Source organism: Sinocyclocheilus anshuiensis, unplaced genomic scaffold, assembly GCF_001515605.1.
Source record: "Sinocyclocheilus anshuiensis isolate Anshui unplaced genomic scaffold, SAMN03320099.WGS_v1.1 scaffold633, whole genome shotgun sequence".
Classification (NCBI taxonomy): Eukaryota; Metazoa; Chordata; class Actinopteri; order Cypriniformes; family Cyprinidae; genus Sinocyclocheilus; species Sinocyclocheilus anshuiensis.
In genome coordinates, this window is record NW_015539860.1 from 4428 (window position 1) to 20915 (window position 16488).

The following is a 16488-nucleotide window of genomic DNA, read 5'->3' on the forward strand; positions in this document are numbered from 1 at the left end:
TAATATTCAGTACGATTATCAAAGCATAAATCCAGTAAATCGCTTCCATCAACACCTCCAAAGCTTGCACAGACATATACCACTTCCTGGATCAACATTTACTCCGTAACATTATGCCGTTTTCATTTATATGCTGTCTATTGCTGATGATATCTGTTAACATAAGAGATCGCTCGTTTCTCCGTCCTGTTCACATGTGTTTTTCGTTCGGGAGGTTTTGTACTCATTCAGAAGATGTGTAATAGTGCCCCCGAGTGTATAACAGTGAAAACACAAAAGCCGTAAAAACTCGTCTTTGGCAGGGAAGCGTTTTCTTCTAAAAGACGAGATAACTCGTCAATGGCGTCTTATTTTGACGTAACAAAGGGTTATATCTAAGTGTGTGAGTTGTTTACTTACTTTTTTAATCAGTCATCTCATTAACGCCATTATATTGTTCATTCAGACTGATTCGCAAACGCGGAACTCGCGCGAACACAAGAGGCGGCAATTATCGCATGAGCCAATCACAGCCGAACATAAATTTTGCACTGCAACAATAAAATTGAAATGAGATAAACAGACTGAGAGATTTTTCTTTTTAGTTAAAACAGATGTTACCAAAGTTTTCGTTTGGGGACATAATTTGAAGTTGGAAAAAGGTAATAAATTGCAATATATCGCAGAATATCGCAATAATATTGTATCGTGGCACAAGTATCGTGATAATATCGTGTCGTGGGGACTCTGGTGATTCCCACCCCTAGGAGCTACTATGAAAACACTGTAATTTTCAGAACTGCCTTTTCCAAATATACCATTTCATATTATATTACATTATATTATATTAAAAATATTTTTTGTATTTATTATACACTACCATTCGAAAGTTTGGGGTTGTTTCCTTTTTTTTTTTGAAAGAAGCTTCTTATGCTCACCAATGTTGCATTTATTTGATCAAAAATTCTGTAAAAATTTTAATTTTGTGAAACTTTATTACAATTTAAAATAACTGTTCTATTTTAATACATTTATAATGTAATTTGTTGCTGTGATGACAAAGCTGAATATACCAGCCATTACTCCAGTCTTCAGTGTCACATGATCCTTCAGAAATCTTTCTGAAGACATGTTAATTTGGTGCTCAAAAACATTTATTATTATTATCAATGTTTCTCTAGTATTTTTGTGGAAAGTGTGATACTTTTTTTCCCCCAGGATTCTTTGATAGAAAGCTCAATAAACAGCATTTGAAAGATTTTTTTGGTAACTTTTTGTAACTGGTTTTTAGGGTCACCTTTTGTAACGGAGTAATCAGAACGTGAAACGTACAGATCCATATACAGAGCTTTATTTAAAGATGTGGTCATGAAACAGGCGAGGGTTAGACAATGGCAAACAGGTATGTTGGAGGCATGACAAAAGAGTAATCCAAAGACAGGCGTGTGTCAAACGACGGCGAACATAATCCAGAGGGTGAAGCAAACAGGTAATCCAACAGACAGGCTAAATAATCAGGAAACAGGCAATCAGGAAACAAGACGTGATTAGACTTAGACTAGAACTAGGAATTCGAAACTAGGACCGGGAACTGGCTCCATAATGCTGCTATCACTGACAGAGAGATAAGTGCAAACACTACTTGGAGATTTGAAAGAGGAAGTCCATGGCTTATAAAATGTGTTTGATTGGTTGCAGCTGTGTGTGTAATCAGTGCAATGGATGATGGGAAATGTAGTCCGGGGTGACATGTGAAAGTCTGTGTAGTGAGAGAGTCAATATAATGGAAGAGTGACCTCTGGTGGCAATTGGACAGAAGTCCATGACAGAGCCGTGACAAGTCCATGATTCATGACACCTTTGATTAATTTAATGTAATAATATTTTACTGACTACAAACTTTTAAACGGTAGAGTACATATAAATATTATAATTTGTGTTGCAAACAAAAATGTCTGGCTGTCAGTGGAGGAAGATGCTTTTGTAGTTAAACCTTGCTGACCAGCCAAACCTTGACCTTTTTATTTATTTATTTATTTTTATTTATTTATTTATTTTTTTTGTTTTGGGAAAAGGCACTGGTAAGATTCAAACTTTCATCTCCCATATGAGCATATCAACATAGATTGAGCCATGGCTTGGTGGTAAACACACATGCTCCAGATCAGTATGATTCTTAACTTACCAAATTGCCAGTGTTTATTGTTATTATTGTTTCACACTGATATAAAAGTTCTTTATTAGGAGGAGGATCATCACTGTTGACATTGAATTCCTGCAGCCCCAAGTCCTCAGAGCGTGTCTGAAGTTGAATGCCCTTTAAGAACAGGCGGGTCTTATTTCTCTCTCCCAATGGGGCCTCTGTGTGTATCTGTGTTTATGATAGAATACAGAGACCGCGGCACTTCTACAGTAGTTGGTGTTAGTGATATGAAATGCTTGAAGGTGGTTCGGATTAAATTGCCACCCTCGATTTGTACACTACGTCTTATCACATGAGGCCAACCTGGCCTCATTGACAACCCTCTTTACTGTCTCCAGGCTCTCGGCTGACAGAGCAGCAACCAACCCCGGTGTTTCTCTGCCCGATAAAGCTAGAGAGGGCCAGATGCTCTGGAGTGAGAGAGCTGGTTTAGAAACAAGGAGGGGAAGGAGATTTCAGATGTGGCCAATATCCCTGTGGATATAGGGAGAGGGAAATTGTCGTTATCCCCCGTATCAATTGAGGTTTGTGGAGGTTGGGTAGAGGAGCCAATATAAATCATAGTAAGCGATTTAGACCGTTCCATTATGTTAAAGGGTGGGAGGGCCATTTCTGTTTTTTCATTAATGATGACAGAGCCTGTAAATATGTTTTCCCCTGTTTTTAATTTATTCCAAAGCCATGTGCCTGGCAAACGTTATGGCTCGTTTATGATTACATAACTGCTCAAGGCCACACAAGGCATTTAAGATTCATACGCCACTCACACAAATTAAATAACACATGATCAATGCTTTAAATCCATCCAATGATTGTGCGCATGTTGCCATGCTTTACAAATCCCCCTTTTTAGTGAGGATGAGTTCTTGTCATCTCAGCATTAGTGTGTGTAGGTATGCAGGGCCAGATTTACCTCTTTTCGTGACATAGGCAAATCAAATTTTTGGGCCCCCCTTCCCTAATATAATAGGCCTAATATTACCACCCAAGCAAACAAAAATATTTCTTAATCAGTGGAAACCGTTACAGTGTCTTCTATCGCAATAATCGCTTGCGTTCAATCAATACAAATCGAATGTAGTTCTTAATTTGTTTGAGAACTTAAGCCTCGTTTAGACTGTCGACCCAAATCCGATTTTGTGCAAATTCCAAAACGTCATTTTAGAGCTAATAACAGAGGCTTGAGCCATTGATATGCAGGCTAACGCAGTTATTAATGCAGTATAATGCAGTTATTAGAGAGAGAGCGAAAGAGAGAGAGAGAGATTAAGTGCGTGTGAATACTTGCATCTGTGCGTCTCTCAGCAGTATTCAGCAGCAGCGTCTACTAATAGCGAATCTTTAAGTTGAACTGCTTCAAGAACCTCACTACTGAGAAATGTCATGTAGCTTTTCAGCTGCGAAACTATTTTATTGAAAAATACGCGGGGCAGCCGCGCAGCTCTGACAACAAGTTTCTGTCTGTGTCTCTGCGTTTGTGCACGAGACCGCGAGTGCGTGTCTGTACTGTGTGTGTGTCTGTGAGAGAGAACGGGAGAAAGAAAGCATGATTTCCGTACATAAAAAAAAGTTGAAGACATGGAAATAGTTTGTCATTTTTACCCTATTGTTTGTTATATTTATTTGCTCAATGTCTTTTGGGGTTTTGGTTCTTTTACTGTTGTATATATCCCATAGTATAACAAAAATATTATATATCTCTTCATTGTGTTTGGGCCCCACCTGGACGAGCAAGCATAGGCACGTGTCTAGAATGCCTATGCGTAAATCCGGCCCTGTAGGTATGGGTATAAATAACACAAGGATGGTTACAGAAGGCAAGGGCAGAAGCCAGATTGCAGAGAATTAATATGCAAATACATATTGGTAATTAGTTTGTTGTGTGCATGTAATGTTCAGAAGAGCTCGCCTTGACCAGTGGCGTGTGTTGAACTTCTGAAATGTCTAGTCAATGTTCCCTCTCTAGGTTTAGTTTTTTTTTTCCAATTTGGTGTTTACATACTTTCACAGAGTTTCACAGAGTTAAAGGCATATTAAACGGAATTTACCTCACACATGGGACTGTGAACAAGCAGCAAATACTACACTCTAAAAAATGCTGGGTTAAATATAACCCAGCAGCTGGGTTATATTTAACCCAGCATTTTTTAGAGTGTACAATATTTATATTAGAAGTTATATTAACATGCTATTTATTAAACCCTGGTTCCGTCAAAACGTTTTTAAACTATCTATCTATCTATCTATCTATCTATCTGTAACCTTTTGTTTATAAAATGTTTCATAAAATTTTCACACAAGGTTTTAAGCCAGCATTAATAGTTTGTCTTCACAAACTTTGCTATTCTAGTTAAACTTATATATATATATATATATATTTATATATTATATATATATATTCAATACAATATTACTGATAATTTCAAGTAATTTCAAGTTAATTTAGATTTGGATATGGCCAAACATGATTGTTTATGAGTTGTTAACTCTGTAATTAGTCTGAATTAGTTAGCTATTCATTCCATATTATAGACTTTTTATATATTTATATATATATATTATAAATATTATATATTTAATGCAGATTTATAGATTGATTGGAGGAACATGGAAGCATTGTCTCTTCTCTTGTGACTTTTCAGCTGTATCTTGTTGCTATCCTCCTCGCACCATGCTTTGGAGATTGTGGAGTTTTTGGGGGGTTTTTTTTGCTCAGATTATGGCAGCGTTCCAATCAAACATGTCTTCTCAGGATATTGCTCTGACAGTTAAATTTCTTACTGACATTTCCTCCAACTGGTCATTAAAATTCCTTCATCTGCAGGATGAAGAAGTTGTGACTTGGCCTGAATTGCACTTTGGGCCGTTTGATTTAAGCCTAATTTACTGTCCTGTGGCCTTGTACCATAAACCCTGTCACTGATTGAATGTCAGTGCTTGTTTTTTAGTGTAAATGAGAGTGGGGCTCTTCCCTTAAAACAGGGAGTACACGATGCCTCAAAGGCAAAGTTGCGGGCGTACGTTTATGCAAATATCTCCACGCATGCAATATTCTGATTTAAGCGTGGCTTGAAAAAGATGCTGTATGCTATTATAGTAATGATGTTTGCACTGAAATATGGGAAAGTTTTTTGATGTTCTGTTCTGCGCAGCTCTTAAAATAAACATGGCCTTGTGTGCTCCTCATTGCCAGCCTGTGCTCATTTCCTGTAATAAAACATGCACACTGTAATATATTAAAATGTCTTTCTCTCTATGCTGGGGGTGATGTTGCTCATCTTGGATCCTCTATTGACTGTCTGTTTCCTCTCAGGGGAGGAAATAGGAACACACCCTCCAGCCCCCTAAGCACGGGTGTTGCATTCCATAACAATGCCTCTGGCCACTATTAGCATACCCAGAGAACAATGCATCAATTTGGGTTAAATTGTACAAACTGTGCTGCTTCTACGTACACATTTCTAATGAGCTTATGAATACGGTATTGCAGTGTGGATGTGCTGCAGAAATCTGCATATGTAAAAAGACACATCCTCAAATTACATTTGACTTTGCATGAGCACATTAATCAGGGAATAGAAAATAGTCCCACTTTGAATGTGAGAAGGTGTGCGTGTGTCTGCTCGGTGCAGTGGGTCAGAATGCACCATTTTCTTCCCCAACAGCTGATGATTCCACCAAGGTCACACCTCACGAGACAAAGCGATGTTTGAAGTGTCTCATATGGCATTTAGAACCTTCTCACTGCTTGAGAAGTGTTCAGAATGCAAGGCAAATTGGCATGTAGGGGGGAAAAAATAAATTAAATTAAATTATATAAATAATAATAAATGAATAATACAATTTCAAATTATACAAATTAATTAATTTTCTTAAATGAAAAATGTAAAAGAAAATGTTGCCATTTATTTAGCAAATTCTATGTAACATAACAATCATAGCCAGTCAGCAGATAAGGTTGGGTTTACATTTTAACTCATTAGCATAGTGCAAAATTTTTTTTGGTAATTAATGCAATTAGACATGTGTCTTGACCTGTATGTAAATTCTATAATGAGATATTCTCCGTTTGAGTAATTCAAGCATGAAGTACCACCTTCTGACAGGCAACATGCCAAGCCACATTTAAAGAGAGCAGACAGTGTGGAATGGGTAAGAAAGGTATTCACACAGGACACGTTCTTGCATTCAAAAACAGCTGGACATAGTGCAATTGAATGCAACAGAATGCAAGAGTCTCGTCTTTAATAAGTTTTAACTTGACATAGCCTCTTCAAAATGTGGCACTCATGCCGTGAGACACTGCAACGCAGCAAGACGTGACAGAACAACCAAAGACATTTTTGTGATGCATAGACATATCATTGAAATAATAGACAGAATGTGAGAACGTGTCCTGTGTGAACAACTATATAGTCAATGTATTGAATAAACAGTATAATAAATCAATATTTTTCTCTGATCATTTTTGTACATGCAATTGTACATTACTGTTCACAAGTTTGGGGTCAATAAGATTTTTTAACATTTTTTTGAAAGAAGTTACTTTTGCTCACCAAGGCTGCATTTGTTTCAACAAAAATACTGTAAAATTATGAAATACTGTTGCAATTTAAAATAACTTTTCTATTTGACTATATTTTAAAATGATTTAAATATTATTTAAATATTATTTAAATTATTTATTTTCTTGTGACGGCAAACAGTGACCAGACCAGAGGTTCATAAACACCCAGCATAAGTAATAAAGTTTGTCTGCATATGGAGCAAAGGATCTTTGGAGTCTGGGTTTCTGTATGTGTGTGTAGCCCTTGTAATGACTTGTATCAGGGACAACCTGTTTGGGGAGAGCGCAGTATGGCGTGTTTTGCCATTAGCTCTGGTTCTTTTAATTAGTCTGAGTATGTTACGCTTGAGAGTTTCCAATTACAGATTGACGTCTTGTTCTCACAGTGCATGAGGGATGAGAAGTTCATCAGTCAGTAAGCATAACTTAAATCATTAGGATTCATCCCACATTCTGAAAGAAGCGAATGATATCACGTTTCATGACTGGAAGGAGAGTGATGAAGCTTAATGGCGAAAAAATAATAGGAAACATATGGCAAGGAAGTTAATCAAGTTAAATCAAACAAAGTGCTGCGGAGGAACGAAAGTGTTAGCGTGTGATTCTCACGAGTATGCTGACATTAGCATTCCTAATGCTTAGAACTTGCATGGATCCCATGTGATCGCATATTCGCATATTTAATTATATTGGTTTATGCAGAGCATGAATTAGTGGCAATAATGACTGTTCTGATCCATTACTGTAGCATAATGAAAATGAGTCCTTATGTGTATTCGGTTATTGTGTTTTCCGCGGTCGTATAGGCTACTATGCCCATGAGGCACCAGGTGTGTGCTGAATGGCTTCAGGTTTTGTATTCATCAATAAGGCTTTCGAGAAAGAAATGTACCCGCACGTAAACACTAGCAGACGTCGTTCTCCAGAAGTTTTTTTTTTAGTTAGTTCAGCCACCATTCATTAATCTTGGTTATATTCAACACTGTTCCTTTGTGAGTCTCACCACTTGCTTGCCTTTTTACTGCGAGTTTATTTTTTTTAAGCAGAACTCTCTTAAACCCAGCTGTATCTAGCACATATATGATTATTTGTGCTTCAAAGTTGAGCCTGGGACACATGTGATACTGCTTGGTGAGGAGGCTTTGTGAGCTGCCAATATAGCCAGGTTTGGTTCAGGTAATTCAGTGTGAAGAACCGGCATCTCGGGCATCCATTTCACTCTGCGCTTCCCATTCCACTTCAAGTCTGCAGCGGTGATAACATAGCTACTAAGTGAGTGGGAAAGTCTGATGATATCTGGCTAATGGATTTAAATGATGTTCCCAGTTGGATGTCTCACCCAAGGGCAGCCATTTTCCTCAGCTTCCATCCGGTCCAACTGCTTCACATTCTTCTTACACCTCTTGCATTCCAGCTGAAGCAACAGCAAGCAAATCAACTTGCTGAGTGCGATGAATATTACATCACTGCCTCAAGGTTCAGGAGATCGCGGGTCGCAGGCAGTCAAGGTGGGCTGGTTTTTCTGGCACTTATCAGTGGTATTTTGCATTAGATGCTGGTCATCCATAATTTCAAGGATCTTACACATGAAAAGTTAATAGTGGTTTATGCAGGTGGTTTATGGAGAATTAATTGTTTGATATATATTTAATTGTGCATGCTCATTTCCATGATTTTTACGTTTAGATCGCCTTTGCCATCTAATGCTTACTTAAAGTGAATCTTTAAAACATTAGTAATTGAAAAAACTTAAACATAATCTTGAATATCTATTTTTTTAATACTGTTGTGATGATATTATGATGCAATGTTATGGCAGATACTATTAAAAGTGTTTTATTTTTTTATTTAATTTCAGTAAATTCCATTTATCTGTTATTGGCCATAACAACAAACGAATGAATTTGTCTTACCATATCAGCCAGAATTTAAATCTTGGATCATCGTTAGTTAGCATCTTGCACTTTCATCTGAGGCCTAATTTTAGGGACCTAAGTATTGCACAATAAAATCAAACAGAAATTCATCTTTTAGTCACTTTGTGTCTTACTGTGCAACATTTCAGGTCCATACCACAGTTAGACATTTTAACAGCCTCCTCAGTGGTTGAAGATTTTTCCTAAATCTTGCCGACGCTGCACATTTAACTTACCAAACAATATTCTTGTTTAATTTCGGTCTTTTATTCTGAGAGAAACGTACAAACTTAAGTTCCCATCACTTCTTCTTTTTTAGCCTTTTTGTGGTGAAAGTATGTTTTTTATGTGAATCCTCCTGACAACTTTCCTACAGAATAACACTAAAAAGTAAAGGTCTGTGAACTGTCAGCATTACGCACTTGTCTGCTTGGCAGAACTTTCTGTTGCTCTGATGTTTGTTGAGAATCGCTTTTATGGATTATAGCAGAAGTATAAGTAGGATGACATCTTAAGGTCCTAAAGACAATGCGGTGGTACTGGGATGCACTTCCCAGAAGCATCGCAACCCTAAGTTGATCGTAGAGGAAGCCGTTGGTGTTTTGGGGGTGGCTAATAAATCGGTGTTCATCAAAATCTATCATCTTGTCTGACATTTTGGGATATCTCAGTTGCTTAATTTCTCTTTAAAGGGGTCATCGGATGCCCATTTTCCACAAGTTGATATGATTCTTTAGGGGCTTAATGAAACATCTATAACATACTTTGGTTAAAATTTCTCAATGGTAGTGTAAAAAACACCCTTTTTACCTTGTCAAAATCAGCTCTGCAGAAATCAACCCGTTTTTTGCATGTTGCTTTAAATGCTAATGAGCTCTGCTGACCCCGCCCCTCTCTTCCGTGGGGTGACGAACCATGCTCTGAGAGACTGTTTACTTTAGCTGCGAAACTTGCTAAGTAGCATGTTATTAGGAACAGCGATTGCAAAGATTCATAAAAACCCCTTATACTCACTTCTGCTGTAAGTGAAGCTGGATCACGAACGATTTGCGCAAACATAAACGCATTTAGGTAGATTGGGGTGCATTCCCTTCACAAACAAAAGTAATCCCGCTGTGTCTTCAGCGGCTCAGATGTCTGGAGTAAATGATGACTGCTTTGTTCATTATTACATCCGACAACAGAACACCTCAATCGCTGTGGAGCCATGCTTGTCTACATCTGCGCCGGTGGTGAAACAATGGCAGTCTGACTGTTACAGATCACTAAGGGCGGGTCTAAGGTAAGACTCACTGTCAATCAACTGTCGTGGGAGCGGCCTTCGTCCGTGTGACATCACACAGACAAGAAGCTGAGAATGGCCTGATTTGAAAAAGGGGATATATTTTTAGGGATTAAATAAAAACCACTGGGTTGATTTTTATCATTATAGGGTAGATGTGTACACACACTGCCAACACACTTTTATGTTCAAACAACATGTAAAAGTGAAATTAGCATCCTATGACCCCTTTAAAGATCTGGACTGTGTTTTCCAGATGCACCCCAATCCTTAGTTGACCATTGGTGCCAATAGTTCCTTGGATTACTTGCAATTATATACAAAACTCTTTAATATCTTTAAGACTTGATACCACAAAACTTGTAATCTTTGGTCACTGGTTCTTTTTCACAATCATTTATTGTATTAGCGTGATACTTTATAAAAGCACCACTGTTTCCCTCTGCATGCAAATACTGGCTCCATATTGATATTTATCTGTAGTCGTTGCTGATCCTCTCTTTTCTCTCTCATCCTCCTCTTCTTTGTTCTGACCATCTGAACTCCGTCTTTAGACCATAAACTTCTTTAGTGAGTGTGATGCAGGTCAGGGCCCCCATGCCAGCAATGTGATTGAGTTTCATGCTTAGCTGTTGGCGGTCCTGAGTGCCCAGTGTTGCCTTTGAGAGGGAAACGAGTGGAAGAGATGGCTGGCAAATCCTCCAGCAGGAGGGCTAGGGCTCGCCTTCAGCACGGCTCTTTCGCTCAGTGTCTTCCGCAACCTGTGAAATGAAATTCCACCACAGCTTTACTCAAAGCTGACTCGCCAGCTGCCATTACTTCCCTGGCTTTGACTTTTATTTCCCCGAGCCGTGAGTTGCCAACCACAGCGGCTTTGTAGTCAAATTGATTCCATTCGTTTGATGTATCATTGTTGTCAGTGCTAAGCAGATCACCACTGTGCATGAATGAATCCACCCTAGAATCTCCACAATGAAAGCCATTTCCATTTTTTACCCTTTTTTCCTTTTCTCTCATGCCATTTTTACATGGTTGTGTAAAATGAGGGAGGCGCGACGTCTCTTTGAAGAGCCTCTGTTTTGGGAAATTCAGTCGAAGAACCTTTTTGAAAGATTGAAATTTCACCTACTACACTTTAAATAGTAATTCTCCACCTCCTGTAGTCGAACCCTTTGTCATCAGACCTATACATTTTGGAAGAATTTCACTCCCTCCGACAGTTATGTGCGAGTCTATGTCAACGAATAGCTCCTATCTGGCTTTCTCTGCATTTTTATACGTTTTGACATAACAATTCATTCATCCTAGCGTTGAGCAATTTAGCACCTGTCGAGACTCTCAAAGACTTCACAGAGAAACTCTCACCGAGACGTTTCACTTTACATTCCTGTTTTCACAAAGTACTCTTTTTGTGGTTTAAAAATGTGTATTCAGGCTTCACTTTTTCGCTCTTTGTGTCTGAGAAGATTTTCATATTTGCTGCCCTTATAACCTCTGCTGCATAGCATAAGATTTCCATAGTGGGCTGTGGAGAGCAGAAAACTCAGTCAATATAGGCTATAAACAAGTAGAATGCTCACTAAACTAAGTCATACACAGACTTCCACTGAAAGTTCCGCAGTTTCTGCTGGAACGCCCGTCATTCATTAAATTCCCATCCCTTTATGTTTGTTTCTTGAACATATTGGCTACATCTGCTCCCAGTATGCTTGGTTTAACACGTTTAACAAAAATTCAGCAGCAAAAATTCAGAGATTCCCAAATTCCATCTGCAAGCAAAAGAATTTTCATCAATCAGCATTAGCTTTTGATCTGGTGTCAGAAATGTTCCATTTTGGTGAAGAGATACTGCACTTCGCCCTCTGCTGGACACATCTTAACCCTACATTTGAGCCATAATGGCAGTGTTAATTAATCCTGTACTGGTTTGATGTTCTTAGTAGTGAATGAGAAAACTGACAATGACCCATTAAAGTGTTTGAGCTAACAGGGCTCTTCAGAGCATTCAGTGAGGTCGTGGAAAGCCAGTGTTTACAAGGTGGATGCATTTATTTTTAAGTGCAACAAAGCTGTCAGCTGTGTTTCTCCCAGAATACCTCTCTAACACCATAGCCTTTTAGCTGCCCATCTCCATTCACCAGCACCACATTAGCACAATAAAATGACACTTACTTTAAATAGACTTTTTTGGCCCTTTTTTGTGTGATCATGAAAAGTGTTTAACGAAATGTCTGTTGGTAAGAGTAATTCATGGCATTACAAGACCTTTTGTTTTTGCTGTAGTTGCTGAAATTGCATTTCCTAGGGTAAGTCATACTTATGGATACATACATCTGTGTAGTTGTTAAAAGAATAGTTCACCCAAAAATGAAAATGGGTATCATTTATTCTTCCTCATGTTGCTCCAAACCCATGTGATTTTCTTTCTTCTGTGGAACACGAAAGCGGAAGTTTAGCAGGATGTTCACACTGCTCTTTTCCATATAATGAAAGTGAATGGTGATGACCAACTTTTTAATGCTCCAAAAATGACAAAAAAAACTTCATATGACTTGTGCAATTCACTTCAACTACATTGCGTGAGAAAATATGAACGGGAGCATATACACATGAGTTTAGCGATCTACAGCAGTAGTTTTTCTGTGAATATGGACTTTTGATCTTTATGGAATTTTGATCTATTCCTCATACAAAGTTAATGCGTGACTTTAGATGACTGAATATAGTGCACAACTAGAGTGGACCACTATTAAAGTACTTTTGTGATGCATTTTTGTCATTTGCACTGTCAATTTATGCAAAAGAACATGAACATCCTGCTTAACAGATCCTTTTGTGGTCTACGGAAGGAAGAAATTCATACAGGTTTGGAGCAACTGGATTCATTTAAGGATTTTTTTAACAAGCTTTTTCGTGTCTTGAGATCACTTTTCTGCTCCTTACAGATAATGTCTCTTTAAAGAATCTACCAATCAAATTAATTTACAGCATGTGCAATCTGGCAGAGACTGGCTGTGTGTGGTCACATTTATTATGTAAAGTCACAGATTAGGACGTGTGAAAACTGATATGATCTTCCCAGATTTGCTTATTAAAGATATCCTGCCGTCTCTGTTTCCATGACATTGAAATCAGAGAATCCAGGGCTTTTTGGAATGAAAGTTATTAGAGGATATAGACAGGTTGAATATGTTGTTTTTTTTCTTGAAGATTTATTTGAGGGAGACTGTAATGGAATTATTTTGTTGACAGAAAAAGGATGACACATCTCTCTGCTCCTAAAAGAGATATTCTCAGATGTTGCAGCTAGAGTTGTAAAGACTAATCCAAACTAGCCCAAAACCAGCCCAGTGAGCAATAAAACCAGCCCAATATCAAAACCCAAAATTTATTTTTTTAGCATTTTCAGGAGATTTGTATACATTTTGAGGTTTTTCAGTTAATTTCTATGCCTGCTGTGTCATTTAAGCAGCATTTAACCATTCCAAAGTAAAAAAAAAAAGAAAAAAAGAAAAATTTACATTTTATCATTGAATACAAAGTAATAAAATGCAATAGATTTCAACTAATGTTTAAGAAAAGCATTTTTTCTTTTTGAAAGATGTCTCTTATGCTTCCCAAGGCTGTGTTTGTTTGATCAGAATACAGTAAAACAGTAATATTGTAAACTGTTATAATAATAATTATTATTTTTTTCTATTTTGATATATTTTAAAATGTAATGTATTCCTGTGATGGCAAAGATGAATTTTCAGAAGCTTCAATGTCACATGATCCTTTAGAAATCATTCTAATATGCTGATTTGGTGCTCAAGAAACATTTATTATTATCAATGTTGCAAATAGTTATGCTGCTCAATATTTATGTGGAAACCGTGATACATTTTTTCAGGATTCTTTAATGAATGGAAAGTTTATAATAACAGCATTTCTTTGAAATAGTTTTTGCAACATTATAAATGTTTTACTGTCACTTTTGATGAATTTAATGCTACCTTGCTGAATAGAAGTCTTACAGACACCAAAACTTTGAACAGTAGGCTATTATACACAGTTACCTGACGTACAGTTTAATTTACTAAATTATAATCATAACAACAGTTAGCCTGTCAAACATAAAAAGTAGTATCCATCTTACCTATTTTGATTTACAGAGGATTGGCTGTTTGTTTGGTCAGAAATCCTTGCATTCAAAAATAATTTGTGTGATATTTCAAACCTTTAAACTGCAGGATAAAAAAACTCTCATGGAAACAGGTTAAAAGTAGCCCAGTTCCACATGGGGAAACAGCAGCCTTGTTAACCCTGACTGAAGTGTTTGTAGAGAAAAAAATAAACAAAAAAAACGTTACATTTGTGTGTGATGTCAACCAAAGAGCAAATTCTAATACTTTTTTCCAAAATGATGAAATGACAGCATTGAGAATAATGCGGTGACCTTATATTTTTTCATGGATGTGTGAGTTATTTTATAAGAGAACTTGTACTATACTGCTCCGATTCTATCAAAGGAAAAAAAAAACATTCTGAGGAAAAGAATATAGTTTTGTTTTTGTGTTCCAGGTGTGAATTCAATTGCAGTTCCATATTCCACATTTGTATTTTGATATTAGGAATTTTTCAGGCCTGGGCAAATCAAATGGTTTTGGTTTTATTCATTGTTTTTCAGCTTTGTTTGCATTGCAATCAGTGGAGACAATGTTATGCTCTGCTTTGAAAATCTTTTCTGAAAATGCTGTGGTGCTGGACCAAAAGTAAATTGCTTTTTTGCTGTCTTTTTTTTCCCCGTTGCTGCTGGGATGTGTTTTTGTTGAACTGAAATAATGAGAGTAAAACGCCACACACTCACACCCACATATGTCGCAGCCTACATCCTACACGCACCAGGTGTACAAAAACAAAAGGGTCGATAAATGGCCGCTTGACTGCCCCTTCATCCATTGGCAGCATGCACTGGCCAGTAGCCACATAACTACAAATAAACACAAGACACCCATGAGTTTTACATGCATATGCTTTTAGTTTGCATTCAAACATTTTGATATTACTCTTTACTACTTATATTAGGGTGGAGGCCGGTTTCCAGAAAGTCCTGCAGGTGGATCTGGAGGTCAACGGGTTGTTGGATCCTCTGGGAAGTCGTTCAGTGACATGGCAGATTGAGTACCCCATCTCCCGAACCCTTTCAGATGAGATCCAGACACTCATCCGTCTGGCACCACATGACCTCGGGGGAATCGTGCCATTGGCTATGGTGAGCTTAGTCCTCGACAACTCATGTCTTTCATTCTTAGCAAGTCCAAATATGTGATGCAGTTCTTTAGTCTTCTTTTTATTGTTACTGTTTGCATATAATATAAATTATTGCTGCTTTCAGGCATAAAGATTTATCACACAGGAAATGTTGATGTGTCTTCTGAAAGCAACAGTATGACTAGCACTTTAATTAGATGTAATTTGGTTAATTGAGCGTGCAGTTTGCTTTCAAACCGGCGGGTCAGGACCAAAAGTAATTAATTTAAAATTAGATGAAACTGTGAGTGGCCTCAAACAAATAAGGTTAAATATAAGATAATAAAGGTTATTTCAAGCTACATGGAGACTGGGCTATGTAGTGGCTAGGCAGTCACAGCTAGTGCTATTCATGAGTGGGGAAGCACAGTTGCTATTTATCACTGGCAAAGTATGTATCAAGGTACTGTATATATACAAGATCTTATATATATAATTATGCAAAAAAAAAGCAAACAGTTTTTAAAAAAAAAAAAGTACACTTTTATTCAGCAAAGATGCATTAAACTGATCAAAAGTGACAGTGAATACGTTTATAATGTTACAAAAGGTTCTGTTTCAAATAAATGCTGTTTTTTAAACTTTCTATTCATCAAAAAATCCTGAAAAATATATGTTTTCCACAAAAATGTTAAGCAGCACAACTGTTTTAACATTTATAATAATAATAATTGTTTCTTGAGCATCAAATCAGCTTATTATAATGATTTCTGATTATTATGTACACTTTCCTTCACTAAACTACTGAAACGCACCAACAATGATAATGATCAGTATATCAATTATTGTACATTGCTGCATTTTTAAAAAAAATTGGCACTGTGATTCCTATAAAGGTACCGCAAAAACGGAAGTTCAAAGACAGAATTCTAAAGATGCCAGCGCTTGTTTCTCTGGTGCTTAAGGTCTATACAACAAAATGAGAAAAAAATTGTTTTAAATAAAGTGAGATGCTGAGGCAAGGAGAAAAATGGTGTTTGATTAGATGTGGGCTACACGTCTGCTCTTCATTGGCTTCTTTTCAGCAGGGCGGTAGGTTGAAGATGACTTCATTTCGATGTGAAAAGGTTTGTGTGTATTAATTGCGTTTTACAGTGCAGCAGTCTCTCACACACCCTAAGGCGGCTTTTGTCCATAACGATGACATTGCCATCTCCACACCTTGTTAAACTTAATCAAGACTTCATTAAGCCAGCAGAAGAGTCAGCGGGCAGCTTTAATCACCCTGAGCGTGGCCGTCCAACCCCCC

General features: G+C 37.4%; 1 protein-coding gene across 1 annotated transcript in view; it reads left to right on the forward strand.

The window, feature by feature from the left end:
- Window positions 1-16488, forward strand: part of LOC107684910 (transmembrane protein 132D-like) — a 46620-nt gene that overhangs the window by 4325 nt on the left and 25807 nt on the right. The window contains exon 3 of the mRNA XM_016481292.1: window positions 15015-15201. Coding sequence (XP_016336778.1) covers window positions 15015-15201 — 187 coding nt within the window. The remainder of the gene's footprint in view (window positions 1-15014; window positions 15202-16488) is intronic.